Genomic DNA, 27,688 nt, shown 5'->3' on the forward strand with positions numbered 1-27,688 from the left:
AAATACATTAGACTTTAGATTTATGTAAGTAGCTATGTATAATTAGAAGGACATATAGATAAACATATGTACCTATGTAAAAATTTCTTTTTTGAAACTGGAAATTTTATACTACATCTATATTGTCAATGAGTATAAAGATCATTTTGTAGCCCTTAATATTACATAGCCTTTTAATAATATTAATTTAAGAATTTACAAACTATAATTGATTTTAAGATTACTGGAAAGTATGAAACTAAGTTAAAATTTTCATTTAAAGTCCTCTAGAGCAGACTTTTTTCCTATACCAAATACATGTCACATTCAGTTTTCTTTATGAAATAAGCATTTAGAAATAGGTGAAATTACAACTATATATTAAGCTCTGGGATTTTGGAAGTTATATGGATAAAGGGGTGATGATAATGTGCTGTGTAAATTAAATGGGACAGTCCAAAGGAAAGTCTAAAATTATCAATAAAAATATATTTTTAGAATTATTCTGAAAAAAATTTTTTTCTTGTCACTGGCTTTGCAGGTGTTCACCTATATTATGTTGGAGGAGAAGTTTATGCTGAATGTGTAAGTGATAGCAGCATTTTTGTACAGAGCCGTAACTGCAACTATCAGCATGGCTTTCACCCAGCCACTGTCTGCAAGATCCCCAGTGGCTGCAGCCTCAAGATTTTCAACAATCAGCTCTTCGCCCAGCTGCTCGCACAGTCAGTTAACCATGGCTTTGAGGTAGTCTATGAGCTGACCAAGATGTGCACTATTCGAATGAGTTTTGTTAAGGTAAGGGTTGCTTTCTTTTCGACTTAGGAGACACACAAAAAAAGATAGCTTCTTTGACTGATGTGATAATTTGACAATCAGATTCCTGATGTAAAAGAAGAAAAAATGCGGGCATGGTCTATCATGCATCCTAGATTTGTGGAGAGTAGGTTTCAAAGGGTTGGGAGGAAAAGATTGAACTAAAATTCTATCGGGGAAGTTAACCTAGGGGAGATACAAAACTCCCCAAATATAATTCAGACGTTGCAAGCAGAAAACAATACAAAGAGGAAGATAAAGCTTTAAAAATACCATTGTAGCTACAAAGAAAGTCCTTCAACCAACTTAGGTTTAGAGAGCATGAATGCAAAGTCAGGTAAAGAAGGGTGAGTACAAGAGGGTGACATTATTCTGTCAGAAGAGTATTAATGATAATCAGATTATCTGAGGCTGATGACAAATGCTAAGGAAAACAAAAAAGAACTTTTCAACTAAATTAGGGGGGAAAGGAGGCCCAATGGAGAAATAGGATAACTGCCGAGGGTGGCAGTGATAATAAGTGATGCAGAGAAAGCAGAACTTAGCTCTTCTTTTGCTTCAGGGTTTGTTTGTATTTGTTTGTTTTTTGGTTTGTTTTTTTTTTTCCCGGGGGAAGGAACATCAGAGAAGGTGATTTTTGGATTGGAAAGGGCAGCACAAAAATGATTACTGGGGACTTGAAGTTCAAGATAAGGAGGGAGGTAGTAAGAGAGCAACTGTCTCTTCTTGAGGAGTTTAGGTCACCCTAGGCCTAGATAAATTACATCCCACTGTAGTGAGAGAACTGGGGCATTTGATTGTTACTCCTCTTTGAAAGATCCTGAAGAATGAGGAGAGGTAGAACAGGGCTGGAGAAGGGTAAATGTTCTCCTTATTTTCATAAATGAAAAGAGTAGATTCAGTGAACTGTATGCCAGTGAGCTTAACTTCAGGCCCTGGCAGAATTTGAGAATGTATTATTAAATGGATGGTTTGTGAATATCTAAAAATGGAAGTGAAAATCACTAAGTGCCAGAATGACTTCATCAAGAATAGGCCATGGCAAGCTCATTTTCATTTCCTTTTTTGACAAGGTTGCCAGACTGTTAGATAAGGGGAATGCTGCAGATAGAATTTACCTGGATTTTATTTAACAAAGCATTTGATGAAATCTCTTGTGTTGTCTTTGTTGACAAGATGGAGAGATGTATACCAGATGATAGAACAGTTAAGTAAATTTGGAATCTGGTTGAACAAATAGACTCAAGGAATAGTAATTAATTATACTGTTTGCTCAGAGGGAGTGCATTTGTGATCTACCTTGTGTGACTGAATATATTTGGCATTGATTTAGAGGCAAAGATTGTGAGCCTAATAAATGTCATAAGGTTGGGTATGATATAAAAAGATCATAAAAGGCTAGAACAATGAACCAAATCTAAAAAAGATGAAATTCAATACAGAAATATGTAAAGGCTCACGTGGCATTCAGTAAATAAGATTCACAAGTATAAGATGGGGAAAATGTAGGTAGACATAACCTTGATGGAAACTATTTTGGGGTATAGTTTACTGAAGGAGCAATATGTGTCAGCAGTGATGTGGCAATAAAAAAAAAGTTAATGCAATCTTATGCTGCACTAAGAAAGGTGTTGAATTGGCTGCACTTGGAGTGAGAAAGATCTGAGTTAAAATTCATCCTCAGATACTTGCTAACTATATGATTTGGGCAAGTCCCTGAACCTCTGTCTGTGTCATTGTTCTCATCTGTAAAATGATGATGGGGCAGTATGGTGGTACAGTGGATAGAGCACTGGGTCTGGAGAAAGGAAGACCTGAGTTCAAGTGTGGCCTCAGACACTTACTATCTATGTGATGCTAGGCAAGTCACTTAACCTTGTTTGCCTCAGTTTCCTCATCTGTAAAAGGAGCTGGAGAAGGAAATGGCAAACCATTCCAGTATCTTTGCCAAGAAAACCCCAAATGGGGTCACGAAGAGTCAGATACGGCTGGAAAACAGCTGAACAACAGCAAAATGATGATGATAGCACCTTAACCTCCCAGAGGTGGTGTGAGGATGACATGAAACAATGTTTGTAAACACTAAAGCACTATATAAATATAAGCTATTAATATTAGTGTCTAAAACATGGGAGGTGATAGTCATGCTATGTTCAAACCACACGTGGAGTATCATGTTTAGTTGTTGGTGTCACACCTTAGCAAAGTCATTGATAAGTTAAAGTTAAAGGATATCTAGAAGTTGATCTAGAGGCCATGTCATAAGAGAATTAGTACAAGAAACTGGGGATGTTTAACCTGCAAAGGAAAGGAAAGTGGCGACGTTAAGCTGTGTTCAAGTATTGAAAGGGTTGTAGTGTGAAGGCTTGTTCTGCTTAGCCGAATAAGGCAAAATTAGGAGTAATGGGTAAAGTTAGAGGGAAGCTAAGTAAGGTTTGATATGAGGAAATTCTTCCTTTGAAAATCAGGGGTGTCCAAAAGGAGATGGGCTGCTTTGAGAGGTGTTGGGTTCCCTCTCACACACAGACTAGATCATTGCTTGTTGGATTAGATGGCTCCTGATAAAATTTTGAACTTGGAGATTCCGTAATTCTTTGACCCCTCTGTTCTCTCTCTCTCATGGTTTTTTCCTGCTCTCTCTGATACTATTGGGGTAAAGTTGGGAGCTAGTTAAAGGAGTTGCCATTCTTTGAAATATTATTTTCCTGTTTTCATACACAAGTTTTATTTTGTCATTTTAATGCCTTTAAAAACCCTTCTTCACTGATAATTTCAAGAGAAATTTGAGAATAAGAAGCAAGACTTTAGTTTATACCAGTAAATTACTTCTTAATGAGCATTTTTTTGTTAGTGGCAAAAATAAAGGAACTTACTTTCTAGTCTTTGCACACAAATAGTTTTAAAGTGTTGAAAAGTTCCTGACATGGAAACATGCTGGCAGTTCTTAGCTTCCCTAGAGCCAGCAGAGGGCAGCACATGACTATTTCATAAGCATTCACTTGTACTGTTAAAATTATTTTTATAGTTCATTGTCCTTAGAACAACTAATATTAGTACACTGTAGTTAATTATACTATTATACATACTTAATAGTCTGATTTTCATAGGGTTAGCCAATGTGTTTCTTTGATATTCAACTTTTAGATTAATGTAATTATGTAACTCAGATAATGGACTACTCATGATTGGAAAAGCAATATGTTTTATAAACACGAACTGTCAGGCACCAGTGATTAAAGCAACAACAGCAACGATAACAAAACCAGATGGCTAAGTATACTTCATCATCCCTAATAGTGGGGGTTGGGGACTACACAGTTAATTGAAATCTACTAGAAATACTGAGACTTTATCTCAACCAATGTTTTAAATCACCACCCCAAGGAATTTTTCTTTAACTGTATTATACTGATTTCAAGCAAATTGACTTGCTTGAGGTTTTGTCATTTGTCTACACTATGGTTATTGATAAACACAGAATGGCCAAAAGGCAGTCAGATTGTTGAGGTCTAGGGGTGTTGGGAACCTCAAAATTCAAGGGCATATGACATGGGTCCTGCTCCACATGAATTCAACCCAAGCCTTCTTTTCAGCCAGAGATAAGGTTTATTAAAACACTGGTGGGAGTGGGCAAGATTTTAAGAATTCACCCATTTGTGACACTTGTATTGAAAACCAGGCCAGATTCCTAAGGAATTTGAGCACCTTAAAGGAGGCAAGATAGACCTTTTATAGAATAAGACTGTGGGAAGATCTGGAAGGGAGTGGACAGTAGGCAGGGATGACTGGGAGGTAATGTAGAAGGACCTGGAAGGTCTGGGTGCCCCAGGTGAATGCCAGGGACCTGGGCCACATGGGAGAGGTCTAGTTGTAATCAAGGAGTAGTGGTCTAGCGTGGGGCCAGGTGCAGAGAATGAGGGCTGGGCTGGGTTAGAGGTAGAGAATTGGAGATTGGGGCAGGGTCAAAGACACAAAGCAAGGAACTGAGAAGGGGGTTGGGTACCCCAGGTGAACGCCAGGGACCTGGGCCATGTGGGAAAGTCCAGGGCCTTTTAGGGGTCCATCATTAGCACCCCATCAAGATGAAAGAGAAATAAAGGACCTGGGCAATCTATAAATAGGAAAGTACACCTTTGAAGGTCTGAGCTGGCTACAACTCTGACCTTGTAACTCCAAGATTTTGTTATTTTAGTGTAACAGAGGTGGCCAGTGGAGGGTCAATGGTCTTAGCATAACAGAGGATGTCCCCAAAGCCTGAGCTAGTAAAGCTTAAAACTGAAGTAAAGCTTTGGGGGCATCCTGTATTCCCTGCCTGGTCCAGTCGAAATTTTCACATGATTTCTTGGACTGGACCTAGGCAGGGAATATGCAGGTTCCAGAGACTGTTTCCCCATTGGCCAGGCTGCCCCCATCATTACATTAATCATACATTTCAAGCTTAGGGGGTCATCTAAACCACTGTCAAACTTACCTGTATCAGCCTGAGCCAGAATAAAATGTAATTGGGAAATGTTTAACAAAATAAAAATATAACATCGATAATATTTGTGGTTTTCTACTTCAGTATGTGGCCAACAGGGATCTATTTCTGTTTGAGTTTGAAACCACTGATCTAAACCTACTCCCTCAAATATTTTTTGTTTTATTTATTCAACAACTCTTTGTTTAATACTATATAGCACAATGCCTGGACTTTAGTAGATGCTTAATAAATGTTTATTAGTTGATTGCAACTATATACTCTTTGTTAGGTTTGAAAAGGGATACAAATAAGTGCAAAATATGTTCCTTTGCTCCAGAAGCTTACAGTTCATAAGACAATAGGCCTAAAGCAGGAAGGGATCTACAAGGATTTTTTTTACAGCTGAGGAAATTGAAACCCAAGATCACTCAGGTGGCAAAGCCAAGATCTGAACTCAGATCCTCTGACTTAAAAATCCTTTGCTTGTGGGGGTGTTTGGTGGGAATCTGCCAGCTTCAGAATTTCGAATAGAGACCACAAGGCAAGATGATATATAGAGAAAAGAGTGCTCTATAAATGCCAGCTAATGACCAAATCAGAAATAATCACCTTTCCCTGTACTTCTGGTTTTCAGGGCTGGGGAGCTGAATATCACCGTCAGGATGTCACCAGCACCCCCTGCTGGATTGAGATTCATCTTCATGGACCATTGCAGTGGCTGGACAAAGTTCTGACACAGATGGGTTCACCACATAACCCAATTTCTTCAGTATCTTAACAGTGATCTCTAAAACTACCCTTCTAATAGAATAGATGCTATTGCAGGCAGTGACATATCATTTCATATTTGCAATTAACTGAAGTTTCTAAATATATATGTAAATACAAATTATATACTAGCCATATTTTTTTTTTCACAATCTGTTTTGTGCTTTCAAGTTAGAAGGATGCCAGTACAATGAAATTAGAAAGTCAGATTTATTGTGTCTGTGCTATGTTAAGAAGCAGCTTTTGTCAGAGGAGAAATGAGGGACATTGTGTCAATAGCTTTTGTAGGATATTGCTAGAATGAGAAAAGCAGCTGCTGTCTGTCATATTACTGCAAGACATGGGGAGTATTCTGGGTCAGTGGAATATTTTTAACTGTTTATACAGAAAATATATGGTACTAGCAGCACCCAGGCAAATAACATTTTCAAACAAAACAAAATACCCAAGTTCACATATTTTAAAATGATTCCACTATTAGTGCTATTGGCAAGAACAAATCAAACATATAAAATGAATTTTACAAGATAAAGTCATGTAGACATCTTTTGTTTCTGAAATAGGACTATTCATAACTAGACTATTCAGCTGATATTAATGGTACATTTTAAAAAGAATTTAAGTTATGATGGGAAAAGAGACAGGAACTGTGAAGTTTAGAGTTATGTTTTAATGTAGTCCATCATGGTAGAGTTTCTTCTCTAAGAAGCAATTTCTAATGGAGGAAATGGACAGAAAAATAAGTTGCTAAGAACATGACATGGCTTGGGTGATAGTAATAATAATTCATTTATATAGCACTTTAACATTTACAAGGTACTTTTTTCACAATAACACTGTGTGGTAGTTAGCAAAAGTGTGCCTGTTTTACAGATAAGGAACAAAGGCTCAGACATAAGTGATTTGCTGGGGGCCAGGAACATGTTAATAAATCAGATGGGATTTTGGCTCTAGAAGCCATTTTTCACCTGGGAAATCCCTCCTTCATGTGTTTGTAGGTATTTGGACCAGGTCCTCTTAATTTATCTTGCCATTGGGAGTGAATAACAGTTGTCATGGGAGGAGACAGAGCAATAGCTAGGTCCCAAAAGAAGGTCTGTACTTCCATTGCCATGGTACAGCTTCCAGGAGGCCAGTCCTTTTGACCTGATCTAATCGTGAAGCAGGGTGGCCTTCCAGACTGACTCATCTGCTCACCTGACTCACCTGCTCACCTGACTGCTGCGGCCTCCATCTCTTGCCATGATGCCTAAAAACTTCACAAATAAAATGTTAATTGCTTCCGAGTTCCCTTGAATTCTTATAGGAGGGAGTGCTGAACAATGGAAGATCTTTTAAAAACTGTATACTGCAGAATGCTCTCACTTTCTAAGTATGAAAAATAAGAAATATTTATGGAAAAAAAAACACCCGCTAAGCACTGCATCATCTTGGAAATATTTTTCACAAATGCTTGAAAATTATATTTCAGAACTAAAAGAAACCTTAGAAATCTTGTAGTTTAATTTCTTCATTCTATAGATATGGTAAAGCCAGAAAAGTGAAGTTGCCCAAGGCCACATAGCCAGCAAGCAAGAGAACCAGGATTTGAACTCAGATCTTCTGACGTTGAGTTTAATAATCTTCTCAGCACATCATGCTGCCTCCATTGGTCATACATTTTAAGCGGAGACCACCAAGTCCAGCCGTAGCATTCAGCTGGTTCCCCATTTATATTATTGTGCCTGTGGAGCCACCTCCCCTGCCCCCCCCTTCCAAATGCTCCTTTGTCTAATAATAACACTGATAACAGATAACATCCTGTGTTGCTTCAGATTGACAAAGTAGTGTACGTACCATCATCTGATCCTTCCGTTGGCCCTGTGAGCTACTTAGGAAGGGTAGACTTATTGTTTTCATTTTACTGGCGAAGAAACTGAGGCTTGGGGAGATTAAGCAGCTAGTTCAAGTCCACAACACTAGTATGTGGCAGAATCGGGATGTGACCCCAAGTGTTTCCTCACCCCAGGACTCTTTCAGCTTCACATTGTTGAGCATCATATTTTCAAGGAACTAATTACTGATGTTAGGCAGGCAGGCTGTGCCTCTAAGGTTGGATTGATAGTTATGGTGAAGGAAGATACTTTTGTCAGCAGGCTGTTTTTTCTGAACTGTTTCCAATAATAATGCATAGGCGAGTTAAGTGCTATTAAATCAAGGGTCCTTAACCCTTTTTGTGTGTCATGGACCCCAATGGCAGCCTCGTAAAGCCTAAGGACCCTTTCTGAGAATCATGTTTTAACATGCATAAAATAAAATATATAGGGTACAAAGGAAACCAATTATGTTGAAAAACATAAATGTATTTTTTAAAGTTTGGAAATAACAGCCCTGTAGTAAATTATATTAAAAATAAGTGTCATATATAGTATATATGTATTTATATGCATATATATATATAATCTCCAGTTATCTATGCAAGAAACATTGTCATTTAATATGGATAATGTTATTTGAAACTTATTGCATCAATTAAATCATCTTTTTACATTGAAGTTAGGCTTCTATTTACTGTTTAGTCAACTAATGAAAAAAGTTTGAAAAGCAATCTTCCTATTTTAAAACTCTAAAATAATCATTTTATTAAAAAGAACAACTTATAACATTCATTTCCCCCTTCCTTCATTTTCATATTTTGGGGGAATTCTGTTTCCAGTATTTTGGAATTCTACAAAATAAGTACAGCCATACCACTCATATAAATGCCCTTACACAGATGAGTCATTAAACTTGTTATAAGAAGCAGAGCAATTAACTTAAACTGGCTACTCATAATTGTTTATTTTTAAATATTTTTGGCTTTCATGTAGTTACCTAGTACATAGTGTACACTAATATAGCACTTTCCAGCTTACAAAGCACTTTTATCACCATAATTCAGTGAGGCAGGCAGTATGAATTATTTCCCCCACCTGAGCTGGAGGGTGCAGTGGATAGAGCACCAAGTCTGGAATCAGGAAGACCTGAGTTCAATACGGCTTCAGACAGCTTACTAGCTGTGTGACCCTGGGCAAGTCACTTAACCCTGTTTGCTGCAATTTCCTCATCTACGTGACATGTAAAATGAGTTGGAGAAGGAAATGGCAAACCACTCCTGTATCTTTGCCAAGAAAACCCCAAATGGGGTCACAGAGAGTAAGACATGACTGAACAACAATAACAACAACAAATCGATGAACTGAGATTCAGAGTGGTTAAACAATTTCTCCAAGGTCTCATAGCTAGTGAGGTATAGAGTTGAGAGTTGAACTGAAGACTTCTGTGTCTGAGCTTCAGTGTTCTTTCTATGACATAAAAATGACATGTCACTTTTGAAACTTTCACAATAATACGCCAAAGATACGTGTGGGACTGGACCTGTGTGAGGCAGAATGGAAAGCTGTAGTGGAAAGATCACTACATTTAGAGCCAAACGCTCTAGTTTCAAATCTCGGTTCTGCTGCTTTATTTTTGTGTGATTTTACTTCTTGGGATCTGAGCTCAGTTTTCTCGTCTATAAAATGGGGGCAGGGAAAGAGTTGGAATAGACGAGCTAAAAGGTCCTTTCCAGCTCTAGATCCTATAACTTCTGCAGCAAAGAAATGAGATTACCAAATTGGTATCTAAAGGGGTTGAAATTCCATCTAGTCACTTTTGGCCATCAGTCAGGATGGATGAGAAATACAGAAGATTTAATTGTTTTTTGCAACCCAGTAATTATAAACCAGTATTGATATTCGACCCCAAATAAAATTCCCAATGCCCTCCTTTCAAGTCAGGCTGCCCCCCCAAGTATAATAACCACTCTTGGAGGGGCACTACCAAAGGTAGGTTTTTGTAGATTACCATTTTAAGCATTTCTCTGAATCAGTAATTCAGAGTAAGCTTCAGGTTGCTATGGAAGAACAGCATGTACCAAGAGAAAATAATGATATTTTGACCTGCTCACAGCACTCAGAGTGTTTATCCTGTGGTGCAAGTCGGTTATTTTCCTGTTAAGAAATTGGGATGAAGTATTTGTTTGTGGCAGGTGATATTTTAATAGTTGCCAGTGCTTTGGAACTATTAAAGTGCCACTTTTAAACACAGTTGCTTTCAACTTTTATGCTTGTTGTAAATCACAGAAAACACAAAAACACACAAAAAACCAAGAATGTAGAATTCCTGTATTTTTAGTGTCTTTAAGGAAACTGGTTGTTCCCATAGCAAAAAAAAAATAGATGAAAATATGCAGTGGTCCTTGTTGAACCTTTCAGTCAGGCCTGGGGTGCTGGCATTCCTGTGTCACTGGGACTGCATCCCTAGAATTTACTCCATATATACTGGTTGAACTAGAAACTAACTATCACGCCAAACTCGTCTTTCCTAACAATATTCAATTTAATGACAAGAGGAGGTGATCCTGTACAATGTTGTGTAAGTTAAAATTAACGCCAAAACCTGAAAAGCTGTTTCCATTTAGGTATACTAGAACCTTTGGCTGTAGCAGCTAAGTGTAGCTGGCCTTCTAAGTGCATATGTGATCTGTCGATCTGATAGTTTATGAATAAAGAATATTGTATCTCTATGTTTTCCGATTTCTTTTGTTCCCATTCTTACTGAAAGCACTCTCTGCCAAGCAATTGGATAAAATATTCAATGCCAACTGAAGATGAAACCACCCTTTTATAGAAATGGGTCAGAATTATAATAGCTTTCATTTATGTAACACTTCACAGTTGCAAAGCACTACCTACATAAGACCTCTGTGAGGTAGCTAGGTCAAGTAATATCTCCATTTTACAGATGTGGAAACGAAGGTTCATAGAGATTAAGCTTAAGGGAACACAGTTTATAAGTGGCTGAGTCAAGACTCAAATTTAGCTCATCTGCCTTGAAGTTCAATGGTGTGGGGTGTTCAGGAGGACTACCACCTTTGGTGTGAGGGCTTGCCCGGCCCTTTTCAGTGCTAATCCACCTTTGGTGTTCACCTGATTAATCCAACTTTTACCTATGGCTTCAAGAAGCTGTAGCATGCACAGTGGCTGCACCCCCATACACCACCTCAGCAGATGAGCTAGACCATTTTGAAGGTAGTAACCAGTAGGCCTCAAACCTGTTGATGCCCCAAGTATTTGAAGACTTTTCCCTGTCAAATGGGCAAATGAGAATTTGTTTCAATGGCTATGAAGATGGCTGAAGCTGGCACAGTGGAGCACTTAGACTGGTCAGACACTGAAGATGCCAAGATCATCTACTGCATCCTAAGCCATCACTAGTCATCCTAACTTCTGTCTTACTACTGGACTTAAGTGACTCAGGAGGGGAGAGTGAGGCTGATGACTTTGTGCAGCTCTGCCTCACTTAAATTCCAACTCACATGCAAGTCAAGACATCACCATGTGATGTCATTTGTGCTTTTCAAAATGAAGGACAAACAGTACCACCACAATAAGCTGATCTGTGTGTATGTGTGTAGTACTACACGGGGTGGTAGTGGGTATTTCTTTAATGATACACATTTTACTTTTAAGAGTCAAAAATCAACTTAAGTTTTAGAATAGTAAGAACAGAATTTGGAGGAGGGTAATACATTCACAGTAACTACCAAGAGGAAATTTAGAGAAGCTTGTATAACCTTAGCTCAGTGTGGTAGCAAATGTAAAATGGTATTACAGTTGTATAGGGATAGGATCATGGATTTAGAACTGAAGAAGACCTTAGAGGTCATCTGGTCCAAATCGTAATTTTATAGCTAAGGAAACTGAGGACCTCGATTTATACATCCAAGGTCATACAGGAAGTAGCAGAGTTGAGATTCAAACCCAAATCCTGTGACTTTAATTTCATCTTGCTCTTTTTGTTACATGGTTCTGTGTCCAAGTGTCAATCAGATATCTTAAATGTTTTATATACCACTTTACTACTCCGTGTTAATAATTATCAACATTTCTGTGAAAAAGAGGAAAAGTATGTGAATAAAGTGGTAATTTTTGTTCTTTCATATTCATAATTTTTTTTCTAGTTTGAAAATAAGGGGTAAATATTTTGGAAGATTTTTAGAAGAAATTTCAGCATCTTCTCAATTGCTTTCTAAGGACAAGATCCTTATCTTATTATTTTTAGTATTCCCAAGAGAGTCTAGCACAGTGTCTTAAGCATAATGATAAATATTTGTAGATTGTTCATTTTGTTATTGACATTCAAAGTTTAATATAAAGTTCAATATGATAATGCTTAGACTTCAGTATTTCAATGGATCTGTCATTTCATGGATATTGTTACTCCCTCAAGCAGTTGAGACAGCAATGCATTTGTATACATGTTCTCCAATAAATTGTCCATAAGGGATATGCCCAGTGTGCTGAAGGACTTCCTCTAGATCTTTTAATAGGAGATAGATACTAGGACAACATTTAAACTGCCATCCTTAACTCTTACTCTATGACTGGCATGCATATTTATGCTGCATATTATCTCTTATAGCACTATTTGTGAACAGCTCATCATTAACAATACGCTGCAAGCTACCTACATCAACTACCCTCTGGGTCACCTTCAGTATTGTTCTTTGGCGGTTATGGTGTCCATTACTTCCAGCCATATAGCATAACTGGGAGAATGTTGATGTTAAAACGACGGGTTTCCATGTCAGAATGCAGCTTGGGATTACTGCAAGCTCTCTACAAGTTTGCAAGTGAATTCTAGCTCATTCTCTTCTTCCCATTCCCAGCTTATTGTCTACCAGATATATTTATTCAAGGTCTGGATATTAATACACTAACTCAATGATCTGACCATATAACTGCATATCATAATCTAAGCAAGAGGCATTCTTCATCCATTTGGTTCTTTTGAATAGTTATAAATTTCACTGTGAGAAGATCCTGTAGAACTATGGGGTTTGATGCAATCAAAACAATGTCATTCACAAATAGCAACATCTAGAGTAGTGGTTCTTAAACCGTTTGGTCTCAGGACTGATTTAAACTCTTAAAAATTATTGAGAATAGTAAGCAGATTACAGCAACTTATCACAAGAATAATACACTTATGAGCAGGTAGGATTTATACCAGGAATGCAGGGCTGGTTCAGCATTAGGAAAACTATCAGCATCATTGAGCATATCAACAACAAAACTAACAGAAACCACTTATCATATCAGTAGATGCAGAAAATGCTTTTGACAAAATAAAACACCCATTCTTATTAAAAATACTAGAGAGCATAGGAATAAATGGAGTCTTCCTTAAAATAATAAATAGTATCTACCTAAAACCTTCAGCAAGCATCATATGTAATGGGCATAAGCTAGAAGCATTTCCAGTAAGATCGGGGGTGAAACAAGGATGTCCATTATCACCACAGCTGTTCAATATTGTACTGGAAACATTAGCTTTAGCAATAAGAGAAGAAAAAGAAATTGAAGGTATTAGAATAGACAAAGAAGAAACAAACCTATCACTCTTTGCAGATGATATGATGATATACTAGAGAATCCTAGAGAATCAAGTAAAATAATAATAAACAACTTTAGCAAAGTCTCAGGCTATAAAATAAACCCACATAAATCATCAGCATTTCCATATATTACCAACAAAGCCCAACAGCAAGAGACAGAAAGAGAAATTCCATTTAAACTTACTGTAGACATTATAAAATATTTAGGAGTCTACCTGCTGAAATAAACCCAGGAACTATATGAACACAATTACAAAACACTTTTCACACAAATAAAGTCAGATCTAAATAATTGGAAAAACATCAGTTGCTCATGGGTAGGCAGAGCTAATATAATAAAAATGACAATTCTACCTAAGCTAATTTACTTACTCAGTGCTATACTAGTCAAACTATCAAAACATTATTTTATAGAGTTAGAAAAAATAATAACAAGATTCATTTGGAATAACAAAAGGTCCAGAATATCAAGGGAACTAATGAAAAGAAATGCAGGGGAAGGTGGCCTAGCTATTCCAGATCTTAAATTGTATTATAAAGCAGCAATCATCAAAACTGCTTGGTACTGGCTAAGAAATAGAGTGGTGGATCAGTGGAATAGGTTAAGTATGCAAGCACATAGTCAATGACTATAGTAATCTATTATTTGATAAACCCAAAGACCCCAGCTTCTGGGATAAGAACTCACTCTTTGACAAAAACTGCTGGGAAAACTGGAAAAGAGTATGGCAGAAACTAGGCATAGACCAAAATCTAAGCCATATAGCAAAATAAAGTCAAAATGGGTTCATGATTTAGATATAAAGGCTGATACTGTAAGCAAACTGGGAGAGCAAGGAATAGTTTACCTATCAGATTTATGGGGAACAGAAGAATTCATGACCAAACAGGAGATAGAAAACATTACAAAATGCAAAATGGATAACTTTGATTACACTAAATTGAAAAGTTTTTGCACAAAGCCAATGCAACCAAGATTAGAAGGAAAGTAGAAAATTGGGAAAGAATTTTTACAACCAGTGTCTCTGATGAGGGCCTCATTTCTAAAATATATAGAGAATTAACTTAAATTTATAAGAATACACATCATTCCCCAATTGACAAATGGTCAAAGGATATGAACAGGCAGTTCTCAGATGAAGAAATTAAAGCCATCTATAGTCACATGAAAAAATGCTTTAAATCATTATTGATTAGAGAAATGCAAATCAAAACAACTCTGAGGTACCACATCACAAGTATCAGATTGGCCAACATGACAAAATGGAAAAATGATAAATGTTGGAGAAGACGTGGGAAAATTGAAAACTAATGCATTGTTGGTGGAGTTGTGAAATGATCCAACTATTTTGGAGAACAATTAGGAACTATGCCCAAAGAGCTATAAAAATGTGCATACCCTTTGACCCAGCAATAGCACTTCTAAGGCTATATCCCAAAGAGATCATATAAATGGGAAAAGGACCCACATGTACAAAAATATTTATAGCAGCTCTTTTTGTGGTGGCAAAGAATTGGGAATTAAGAGGATGCCCATGAATTGGGGAATGGCTGAGCAAGCTGTGGTATAAGAGTGTAATGGAATACTATTGTGCTATGAGAAATGATGAGCAAATGGACTTTAGAAAAACCTGGAAAGACTTGAATGGACTAATGCTTGGTGAAGTGAGCAGAACCAGGAGAACATTGTTGTACACAGAAATAGCCACATTGTACAATGACTAATATTGATAGACTTACCCTTCTCAGCAATACAAGGATCTAAGACATCTCCAAAGGCTTCATAAGAGAGAGAAAGAACTATGGAGTTTGAATGCAGATCGAAGCATACTATTTGCTATTTATTTTCTTCTATTGGGTTTTGTTTCTAAATCTCTCTGGTTGTTCCTCCTATTGGTTCTAATTCTTCCTTACAATATCACTAATGTGAAAATATCTTTAATAGGAATGTATATGTAGAGCCTATATCAGATTGCACGCCATCTTAGGGAGGGAAGTGGGGAGGGTTGAGAAGAAAAATGTAAAACTCGAAGTTTATGGTAGAGATTGTTGATAAATAAAAATAAGTTAATTTTTAAAAAAGAAAGAAAGAAATATCAAATTGCATAGCCCACAGACATATTAAACTCAATATGTTCAAAGCTGAAAAAACAATTACTGACGACCTGAGCTTTTGTTTATGTGGGTTTTGTAGTTCAGTCAGTTGGGTCCGACTCTTTGTGACTGCATGGGCCATAACACGCCAGCCCCTTCTGTCCTTCACTATCTCTCAAACTCTGTCCAAGTTCTTGTTCATTGTTTCTATGACATTATCTATCCATCTCATCCTCTGTGGTCCCCTTTTCCTTTTGCCTTTACTCTTTCCCAACATCAAGGGATTTTACAATGAGTCTCATTTTCTCAATATGTGGCAAAAGTATTTAAGCTTCACCATTTGGCCTTCCAGTGAATAGCCTGGATTAATTCCAAGTATTGACTGATTTGACTTCCTTGCTGTCCAAGCAATTATCGAAAGTCTTCTCCAGCACCACAGTTCAAAAGTGTTGATTCTGCTGCACTCAGCTGGTTGTTTTTGGTGAGGTAATTGGGGTTAAGTGACTTGCCTAAAGTTACACAACTAGGAAGTATTATGTGTCTGAGGCTGGATTTGAACTCAGGTCCTCCTAACTCCAGGGCTGGTGCTCTATCCACTGTGCCACCTAGCTGCTCCCTAGGCTTTCTGTATGGTTCAGCAATTAGAGCTATACATTGCTACTGGAAAAACCATAGCTTTGACTATGCAGACCTCTGTCAGCAAGGTAATGTCTCTGCTTTTTAGTATGCTGTCCAGATTTGCCATAGCTTTCCTTCCAACGGGCAAGTGTCTTTTATTTTCATGGCAGCAGTCACCATCTGCAGTGATCTTTGAGCCCAAGAACATAAAATCTGACACTGCTTCCATTTCTTCTCCCTCTGTTTGCCAGGAAGTGATGGGACCGGTTGCCAAGATCTTAGTCTTTTTGATGTTAAGCTTCAAGCCAGTCTCCTCTTTTACAGTCTCTTCTTTCACCCTCAGCAAGAGGCTTTTTAATTCCTCTTCCCTTTCTGCCATCACAGGGGTATTTTCTGCATATCCAAGATTATTGCTGTTTCTCCCACCAACCTTAATTCTGGCTTTTGATTCATCCAGCCTGGCATTCTGCATGATGTACTCTGCATAAAGTTAAATAAATAAGGTGACAATATACAGCCCTGTCATACTCCTTTTCCAGTCTTAAACCTCCCAGGGTTGTTGTGAAAATTAAATGAGCTATTATTTCCAAAGCGCTTAATAAATGTTTGTTTCCTTTCTTATGGCAATTTTAAAGAAAAGAATAAATAAATACATTAGTACAGAATGTGCAAAACCTTTTCTATGTAACAGACTCCCCGGAGGATTAGAATGGACCAAATAGAAATCAATGATTCCATAAGACAAGAAATACTAGAACAAAATTACAAGACTGAAAAAAATGCAAAGGTATCACCTATCAAAAACAACTAACTGCAAAACAGGTTTAAGGGTGTCCTCTGGTTTAATCTCATTTTGTAGATGAAGAAACAGGTACAGAGAGATCACCTAGTTAACATGACTAGAGTTTCACAGCTGAGGCAAAGTTTGATCCCAGGTCTTCCTAACTCCAAATTCATAGCACTATGCTCCCTGTCAAAGAGAGATAATCTAAGAATCACTGGATTACCTAAAAATCAAAATTGTTTGAAGAAATCATGAATGAAAATTGCCCAGCTCTATTAGAACCAGAAAACCAAGTGAAAATAAAAAGAATCCACTACTTACTCCTAAAATAAACCTTAAAATATAAATTCCCAGGAATATTATAGCCAAAACCCAGAGCTTCTAAGTTCAGGGGTGAAAAAAAATCCTGTGAATATCAAGAAAGAAAGAATTTAAGTACTATTCTGGCCTGTGTCTAACTGAGCCTTTAGTTTCTGAGTCATCCAAATTTCAAGTAAAGCTTCACTAATTGTTAAAGTAAAACTAGCCTAATTTACATGTGAGTAGGAGCGTTACAATATTGCTTCCACAAGTACCAAGGAGACACTGTAAAGATCATTCAAGACTTAGCAGTTACCACTATAAAGCAGAAGAGAGCTAAGAATAACTCTTCTGAAAGGCAAAAGATAAATGAAATATAACTTTATAGGGGAAAAAAAGTTGACAACGAAATAGAGGACTTCCAAATATTCCTGATAGAAAGACCAGAGTTCAGAGGAAATCCTGAAATGCAAACATATGAATAAGAAGAAACAGAAAATTAAATTAATTTGAACAGTTGGAAGGGCCTATATGATGAAGGACTTACTGTTTTCTAGGAAGAGAAAAAATCAGCATCCCCTCAGAACCCCAATATTTTCAAGAGTCAGGAGTTAAATAAAAGAGGTCTAGAAGTGCTTTGGTTGTATTTTTGATGCTCTCAATAAAAGAAAGAATAGAGAAAAGGAATACAGTGGAATGAAAACCAGCTATGGAAAGACTAAAGTTGAAATCCCACTTCAAATTAAGGTATTCTATATTCCACTTCAGTCTGTACATAGAATGTTCTGAATATCTAGAATCCCCCCTCCTGTTTTCCTCTTAAAATCCTTAGCACCCTTCAATGTTCATTACCATTATCCCTTACCTCAACCCACCTCTCCACCCCCATTATGGGAGTCTTTTCTTGCACCAACTACTTCGTACTTTCTCTCTGCTTAAATTGTATTATATTTATTTGTAATCCTCCCAAATGTGGGCCTCCCTGAAAAGCTAAACCAAGGTCAAAGTTTGTTCCAGTTGGAGTCCTCCACTGAGGTACTGAGATGCAACTTCTTCCCCATAACAGAACGGGTAGACTCTGCCATTTCTCTTTTAGCTTCAAACCCATGTCTAGGATTTGGCTTTTTTAGAAGGAAGGAAAGTCCTTCGCCCTCCCAGGCGGTCATGTGGGAGAAAAGCAGGTTTTCTTTCCATGAGAAGAATCTATTCTTAGCTCCCAGTTGCCAAACTTTTGGAACACAAGTAACCTCAGAACCAAGAAAAGTGGGATCAAGTCTAGTCTAGCCTGGACGAGTCACTTTACTCCTTTAATGGCCTGGGCAATCTCTTGGAGATGGGTTAAAATCTGCAGAGAAAGTATCCATCAACATTGGAGAGGGAGTTTCCTCATCCAGGGAGGTCCCTATATAATAAATTCATAGGTCCACTTCCTGTCACTAACAAACAGCCAGCTAATTAACACTTATAGGCATTTAGTTTTTGTTTTTTTAACTCTCTGTGACTAGGGATGAATCACATTCTATCGTCTCAGTCAACAATATGACTTAAGGTTAAAAACTCCATGTAATTATTATTTAATCCACCTCACAGACTATGGGCTCTACTAAAGAATCCTCACTGGTCTATGTGGGTCAGGTTTTCCTTAGCCCTTAAGATTCCCTGGGTCTCCTATGCAAATGAATGGGCGTGAGAAAAACAAAAATGGTCACGTAAGCCTGCACTTCAAATCTGGTTTGAAAATCTTGACTTTATTATGTTCATGTATATGTGGACAAGCCTTCAACACTTTCAGCTACCCCATATATTGTGTATATGTTATATCCCTCCAGCAGAATGTAAATTCCTAAAAGATGATGCTGTCAAAGTGCTGCACTCAATATGCCAGCAAATTTGGAAAACTCAACAGTGGCCACTGGGTTGGAAAAGATCAGTTTATGGGGGCAATGGCAAGGGATGTTCAAATTACCAAACAATTGCACTCATTTTACACATCAGCAAAGTTATGCTTAAGATTCTGCAAGCTAGGTTTCAGTAATATGTGAACCAAGAATTACCAGAACAGGTTGGTTTTTGAAGAGGCCCAAATGACCAACATTTGCTAGATTGTGGAGAAAGCAAGGGAGTTCCAGAAAAACATCTACTTCTGCTTCATTGACTGCACTAAAGCCTTTGACTGTGGATCACAACAAAATGTGGCAAGTCCTCAAAGAGGTAGGAGTACCAGGTCATCTTACTTGTCTCCTGAGGAACCTATTATTTCCATTTTACAGATGAGGAAACTGAGGCAAGCAGTGGTTGAGTGATTTGCCCTTATCTTTCTGATTTCAGGTCCAAGACTTTATCTGCTGCACTGCATAGCTGCCATTTTTAAATTTTACTACATTAACCACTTAACATGATTTTTGAATTTTTTCTTACTTCCGGGAACTTGAGATTTTGTGACCACACTGAGTTTTTGTTTGAGGCTTTGCTTATACTTGCTATGAAGCTATCATCTTGTTCTGGGTTTGTGTCTTGGACACAAATTATTTTTATCATCACTGTCTTCTGTTTTTCTTTTCAGCCTTACTTCCAGTCAGGGACAGACTCTATGCACTTCAGGAAGGAATGGTGGGACCTTGTTTGGTTCAGATCTTTATCATCTGGGATCCTGTTCTTACTTCTTCTGGTTTATGAGGGTTGCTCTACAAGGACCTCAGAAGAAGCTCATTCTAAGGAGAGGCAAACTTTCAAGGTCCTAGGGCTTGGTCTGATATACGGTTTAGTCTGATTACTACGCTCCCAGTCTGAGCTTTGCAGGCTCCCAATCCTGGTCTGGGAGCACAGTGACATAGCTGCAGTCTCCTGTTTCCTTTCAATCCCATCCCCAATCCAAACTTTTTTTTTGCCCTAGTGTATACAGCTCTAGGTTCTAGGTTTTCTTGGTTCACCCAGATCCTGAACTGGAAAGGCTTCTGTGTGTAGACAGAGTTTTGCTGGCTGGACCCCTTCCCTGGTGCCTGCATGGTTCTAGTTATGCCTTGGTATGGAGTTGGGCTAGAAAAATGTGCTTACTTGTTTTTACTTAAAATATCTTGATTATTACATATTCTGATGCTCTCTTTCTCTCTCTTTTTAATCCTTGCTGGAGTAGCTGTGTGAGAGCTAGGCTGTTCTGCTCTGGATTATATTGTCACCCTAGCCGAAAGCTAAGCACTGTTACTCAGAAACAATAAAATCTGTTGTCCATAGCCAAAGAAGATACAATTCCTCATCCCAGACAAATAGTATCTAGTCCTAGAATAATACGGGCGGGGCAGGGTGCAGTAACTGGAACTGCCGTCTAGCAGCTTGAAATTACGATTGGAGGAAAAGGGCAACTAGTGAGACAGTGACTTTGAATTTGCAGAAGGTGGGCTAAACATTTTAAAAAACTCAAAATACCTGCCCCCATCTTTTCTTTGTGTTCCAGCAGCAACTAAGTAAAACAATTACCTTGATGCCACTTTGTTTATAAATGAGGTTGCTGATTAAGTTCTAATAAGAAAACTGCTTCTACCCTTCCCTAAGGTTTAAAAACATAAATGAAGAGTGAAGACTAAAACGCATCAAGACTGAGTTGGGTTGGTATTGAGGCAGGAGGTCTTTCTTTGTAGCAGGGAACTGAACTTTCCTGTGGGATTTAGTTATCATTCCATATTGGGAAATTGGGTTGTTCAGGGCAACTTCACATAGATTGTGCTAAAGGCACTGTTATAAAATAATGAAATCATTTTTGTTTCTAGTTGGAGGCAAAACTCAGTTTAATCCCTACATCAAGCAGTAAAAGGGCTCTATAAATAAGTGCTAAGCAAATATAATGTAAAAAGAGAGACACTGACTTAAATTTGAAGTGGTACTTTATGTCACAGAGGTGGAGAACCTTCGGCCTTGAGGCCACGTGTGGATTTCTAGATGCCTGGGTGTGGCCTTTTGACTGAGTCTAAGTTTTACAGAACAATCCTTTCATTAATCATAGTATGATTTCATTTATGTGACAAATACTGCATTAATATTTAGGTCCCTTTCAGCTTTAAAATTCCATGACTCTACTTGCTTAGCACCCACCGAGTGCAAAATGTTATGCTAGCTGACGAATGATAAAAAAGCAGACGACTTGGCTCCAGTCCTTAAGCAGTTTACAATCAAGTTGATTTAAGTGAGTTACAAAAACAGGATGTTCCTGAAAGTCAATACAATCCTAATGTTTGAACTATTTAAAACAAGTCCTACACGCTGTTCTCAAAGGTTTCCATGGCTTCTGGATATAGGCAGGTACAACTCAAATGCTAATTATCATTCTAAGGCAATAATTTCTTCAGGCACTCCATAAACAACAGGAATGCTGAGCTGCTAGTATTATTAAAGGCACAACTAGATTATAAGGGAGGCATGTGAAAACATAGCCTCCTCAGTTGATTTTCAAAGGCAACCAGCGTGAAATCTAATCAACACCAACTGTCATCCTTAAGTGGGAAGCTGGGCAACAATACAAGGTATTAACTTTAGGATAATAAACAGAACAGAAAAACCTACTGGTCACAACTTGTCTACTGGATCTGTTTTCCTCAGGGTTTTCTTTTTTGTTACCCCCACCACATGCCTGTGTTTCTCTTAAACTCAAGCTACAAATAACTGGTGAAAGTGAGCTTTCATGATTATTCCACATGCCCTATTAAAAAAAAAAAAAGCTTGAGTGCTTTCTATGCTTCTTAATTACACCTCCAAAGAGAAAAGAGGATTCATTTTTGTTCTGTTGAATTATAAGGAATAGAGCATGTGTCTGAATGTTTAGAAAAATATATTTTAGGTATATAGAAAGGTACAATGGTAAATATAAATTTATGTCCATATGCTGAAATTGCTCACCTGCTAATTAGTAGACTTGACCTGCTCAAGCGCTAAAAAAAAATGATACAGCACTTTCATTAAAATTATAATTTTACTCAATTTTGAACTTAAAATATTTTCATTGAGCCTTTTTTGTACTTGATAGGTCTCATCTGCTAATTTATAGCTATTTGGGCCCACTTGCAAATTGGCAGTTTTTGCAAATAGGGATTAACCTAGGTATTCTTCAAAAGGCACCTGTTACTACAATGTAAAAGCAGCTTCACTGATACTGGAAAGCTGGCCTTAGAGTCAAGAAGACCTGAGGTAAAGGCCCACCCTGGATACATACAGCCAGTGCTGTATGACCCTGGACAAGTCATTTAACCTCTTGGTGTCTCAGGCAACTCTCTGAGACCAACAGTTGAGTGAAGGTGCCAGTTATGTAAAGGGAGTAAGGATGTTTTTCATCAGGCGCTTCCTACCCCATTCAAATCACAGGTCTGAACCTAATACTAAAAAGGGAGATAGGAGAAAGGCATTGCATAGGCTGTACAGATACAAGATGACAAACAACACAGTCCTTTGTTCTCAAGAAGCAGCTAAAGATGACTAGAAACCAAAGAAATTAATAAAAGAGAATTAGAGTAGGGATTGGGACTGGACCTATGATTTCATTGTTATAGGGAGCGGATGAGGAAACTATCAGCACAGGTCAGCTCTGCAGTTTACAGTCTTAGAGAATTGCCTAGAATCTGAGAGATTAAGAGATTGCTGAGAGTCTACGGGGTTGTACTCGGTGCATATATTGTTCTCCTGGTTCTGCTTCCTTTTTTGTGTATCAGTTGATCTATGTCTCACCATGTTTTTCAGAAGTCTTCATATATGTCAATTTTTACAACATAGTCATATTCAATTCTATTCATGTACCAGTTTTTTAGTCATTCCCAACTGTTGGATACTTAATCCATTTCGAGTTCTTTGCTACCACAAAGAGTGTTGCTGTGATTATTTTGATATTCGTGGGAACTTTCCTGCATTGAGTTCCTTGGGATGTATGCCTAGCAGTGGGATCTCTGGGCCAAAAGATATGAACATCTTATTCATTTTTTAGTGTAATTCTAAACTGCTTTCCAGAATGATTATGAGAATTCCATTTTACCAACAGTATACTAGAGTGCCTGTCTTTAACAGTTCCTCCAACACTGCCTACTTCTATAGTTTATCACCTTTGCCAATTTGCTATGTGAGGTGAAACCGGAGTTGTTTTGATTTTCATTTCTATTTTTAGCAATTTGCATCAATTGCAATTCTTCTTTTGAGAATTGTTTGCTCATATCCGACAACTTCCCCAACCCACTGGGGAATGACTTTTAGATAAAGCAATCTTCTTTAAAAGCCTAAATGAGACAGTCAACAACATTAAATATTTCAAAGTGCTTCATGGGTCCAGCAAACCATTCAGATTTTCAGGAAGTCTTGTGAACATTTCTTATAAAATATTAAGATTTATAACATTACTAAAAAGTGCTATATACTAGATAACTACTTTTGTCAAACAGCTCAATGAGGTGTAGGCATTAGCTGAACCTCATAAAAGACTTCAAAAGTTCTTAGAGCTCACCGAAAAGTTAAAAAATATAAAATAAGATTATGATTATCATGCATTTTTTTTTGGCCAGGCAATGGGGTTAAGTGGCTTGCCCAGGGTCAAGCAGCTAATAATTGTTAGGTGTCTGAGGCCAGATTTGAACTCAAGTCCTCCTGAATCCAGGGCCAGTGCTCCATCCACTGTGCCATCTAGCTGCCCCAGGTCATGCTGTTGTTAAAGTGGTATTCCTAAAGTGCAGGTCTGACTATGTTACCCTTCCCTATCCCAACCCCTGAATTCCCAATAAACTCCAGTGGCTCCCTATTACCTCTAGAATCAAATACAAAATTCTGTCTGGCATTCAAAGTTCTTTACAACCTAGTCCATCTCACCCCCTCTCCAGTTTTCTTACACTTTGCACCCTGATCTATACTCTGTGATCCTGTGACACTGACCTCCTTGTTGTGACTCTATCTCCTGATTCCAGGCATTTTCCCTTGTCCATTCTCCATGCCTGGAATGATCACTCACCTCATCTCTACTTTCTGGCTTCCTTCAAATCCCAGCTAAAATCTCACCTTCTACAGGAATTTTTCCCAGTCTCCCTTACTTAGTGGTTCCTCTGTTGATCGTTTCAAATTTATCTGTATTTACCTTGTTTGCACATAATTCTTTTCTTGTTGTTTCCCTCATTAGACTGAGCTTCTTGAAAGCAGAGACTGTCTTGGTTTACCTTTCTTCCTATTTCTAGCACTCAGCACCAGTGCTAGAGGAATTTAACAGGAAATTAATAAAATGTTTATTGACTAATATAGGTATAGATGGGGCAGTAAATGTTCATTTTTGAGTAAGAAGAAAATGGGCTAATTATATACTTTCTCTGTTATAGTGCTTTAATGAGAGAAATTATGGAAAGAAATTCTCGGTGAAATAATACAAAAAATTTTTTTCTATACTGATCATTTTTTTATGGTGGGGAGGAGGCATAATAAAAATCTTTACTCCTTTCCCAAAAAAAACAAAAACACAAAATAAAACACAGAATACTAAAAAAGCTTGGCCATTCTTTAGCAATATATTCCAAGTTAACATGAACTAGTTCAAATGTAAAGCAGTTATAAAACATTTTTAAAAATTCATCTTTTGGGGCCAGCTAGGTGGTACAGTGGATAGAGAAGTGGCCCTGGAGTCAAAAGGACCTGAGTTCAAATCCAGCCTCAGATACTTGACACTTAACCTGCTGTGTGACCCTGGGCAAGTCACTTAACCCCACTGCCTAGCCCCTTCCCCCCCAAATTCATCTTTTTGATACCACTTTCACTTGATGCTTTATATTCTATAAATAATTAAACATAACCATCTTAGACAAATTAAAACTACAAACAGCCTAAAGGGCATAAAAAGACAGAGTAATTAATCTGCATTCTTATTTACTAGTAATAAAGATCAAGAAACAATAACCCTTTACATTAACAGAAACTTTCAAATACTTAAGATCTAACCTATCTAGAAATACTCAAGAGCCTCTTAAGAAAAACTAAAATTGTGACCAAAATAAAGGAAGACTTAAGTAACTGGAGGTACATTCAACGTTTGTAATGGATTGGATGCTATGGTAAAAATGTCTGTGCTTTCCAAATTAATTTATGTATTTAGTGAAATAACTGAAATAAGCGATTTCCCTATAGAAATAGATAAATTCAAACGACATTTATATGGAAAACAAGTGGACAAGAATATCACTGAGGAGAAGAGCTGATGAGGGTGGTCTTACATCCCCAGACTGTAAAACATATTACAATGTATCAATCACCAAAGCTATATATTACTAAGAAAAGAGAAACAGATCAATCAATAAACATTTATTATGTTCCTGCTATGTGTCAGGCACTGTGCTAAGCAATGCGAATACAAAGAGACAAAAGACAGTCTCTGCCCTGGAGGAGCTTACAATCTAATGGGGGAGACAACATGCAAACAAATATATACAAAACAAGCTATGTTCAGTATAAATAGGAAATAAATAATAGAAGGAAAGCACTGGAATTAAGACAGGTTGGGGTAGGCTTCCTGTAGAAGGTGGGATTTTAGTTAGGACTTAAAGGAAGTAGAGAGGTCAGTAGCACAAGCAGAGGAAGGAGAGCATTCCAGGCAAGAGGGACAGGCAGGGAAAATGCCTGGAGTCAAGATAAAGAGTATCTTGTTAGTGGAACAGCTAGGAGGCCAGTGTCATTGGATTTAAGAGTAAGGTGTAAGAAGACTGGAAAGGTAGGAGAGGCCTAGGTAACGAAGGGTAATGAACGCGAGAGTATTTTGTATTTGATTCTGGAAGCAATAAGAAGCCACATGAGTTTTTTGAATAGGGAGGGTGATGGTGGGGAGTGACAAAAATTGGACCTGTGCTTTAGGAAAATCACTTTATTGGCTGAATGGAGACTGGATTGGAACAGGGAGAGACTGGAGGCAGGCAGACCCATGGGCAGGCTACTACAGTAATCCAGATGTGAGGTGAGCAGGGCCTGTACTAAAGTGGTGGCAGTGGCAGTGAAGAGAAGGGAAAATATCTGAGAGAGATTACAAAGGTAAAATTGATAGGCCTAGGTAATAGCTTGGATATAAGGGGTGAGAGAGAGTAAAGAATCCAGGATGACTCCTAGTTGCAAGCCTGGGAGGCTGGTGTGTCCCTCTACAGTAATAGGGAAGATAGGAGGCAGGGAGAGTTTAGGGGAAAAGAAAATTCATTCTGTTTTGGCCTAATGAGTTTAAGATGTTTACTGGACATCCAGTTCAGAATGTCTGAAAGGTGGTTGGAGGCATCAGACTGGAGGTCACCAGGGAGTTTGGGACAGGATAGGAAGATGTGAAAATCATTAGCACAGAGATTGCAATTAAATTCATGGGAGCTGATGAGATCACCAAGTGAAGTAGTACAGACGGAGAAGAAAAGAGGACCCAATACCAAATCCTGAGGGACACCTCTGGTTAGAGGACGTGATCTGGATGAGGACCCGGCAAAGGAGAGATCAGAGAGGAGAATCAGGAGAGAGTGATATCATAAAAACCTAGAGGGAAGAGAGTGTCAAGGAGATTGAGGATAGAGAAAAGGTCACTGGATATGGCAACGAAAGGATCATTAATAACTTTGAGGAAAGTAGTTGTGATGGAATGATAAGGTGTGAAGATAGATTGTAAGAGGTTAAGAAGAGTGAGAGGTGGAAGTACCTATTGTAGGTAGTCTTTCTGAGCATCAATGGAAAAGAATAAATATATGAGAATGTCAACCAAATATACACAAAAGATTAGTGTTTGATAAACATAGAAAATATAAACCTAGAACAGAATTATTTAACAAACATACTTGGAACATCAGTTGGTAATCTGTTAGGAAAAGACCCACATTTTAGATCATACTGTCCTGCACAGAACTATAAAAATGATGAAAGAAAATGGAATAAAGTATTTCAATTGTGGAGGGAAGATTTTTTTTCAATTCAACAAAAGTAATTACTAGGGAGAAGACAGATGTGCTTGATTACATGAAAATAAAACATTTCTGTACAATAAAAATATATAATTAAAATAACAAGAAAAATAAAAGACTGGGAAAACATTCAGAGCAAATATGACGTGTAAAAGTTTGACATCTAAAATACATAGAAGAAATCTTATTTAAATCTATTTAAATCTTATTTAAAAAAAAAAAAGACTGATTCTCCTTATCTCTACAAGCCTGGAAGTACTGTGGCCTATGCCACTCTGATCAACATGGGGATTTGGGAGCTTTGACCTGCTTTGTTTGCTACTTAGGCTGGTTTGCCCCTCCTTAAGTAACCTAGTGGTACCACTTGTCCCCAAGTCCCCACTGCAAATTCATTCTATTAATGCCAAACTTAGTGCTGATACACAATTGGCATATCCCAATTCTGCAGCTCAGAACTCCCAAGATCAAGAAATCTGCTAACTTCAGTC

The 27,688-nt window shown here is 37.8% G+C and overlaps 1 protein-coding gene across 2 annotated transcripts in view; it reads left to right on the forward strand.

The window, feature by feature from the left end:
* The window catches only part of SMAD9 (SMAD family member 9), a 105,499-nt gene extending 94,889 nt beyond the window's left edge, over positions 1–10,610 (forward strand). For both annotated transcript variants that reach the window (XM_078156980.1, XM_020967859.2), the window contains 2 exons: positions 521–777; positions 5,892–10,610. In XM_078156980.1, coding sequence (XP_078013106.1) covers positions 521–777; positions 5,892–6,035 — 401 coding nt within the window. In that variant the 3' untranslated portion in view covers positions 6,036–10,610. The remainder of the gene's footprint in view (positions 1–520; positions 778–5,891) is intronic.
* Positions 10,611–27,688: the final 17,078 nt, after the last annotated feature.

Source organism: Phascolarctos cinereus, unplaced genomic scaffold, assembly GCF_003287225.1.
Source record: "Phascolarctos cinereus isolate Bilbo 61053 unplaced genomic scaffold, phaCin_HiC Scaffold_726;HRSCAF=1367, whole genome shotgun sequence".
NCBI classification, from domain to species: Eukaryota; Metazoa; Chordata; class Mammalia; order Diprotodontia; family Phascolarctidae; genus Phascolarctos; species Phascolarctos cinereus.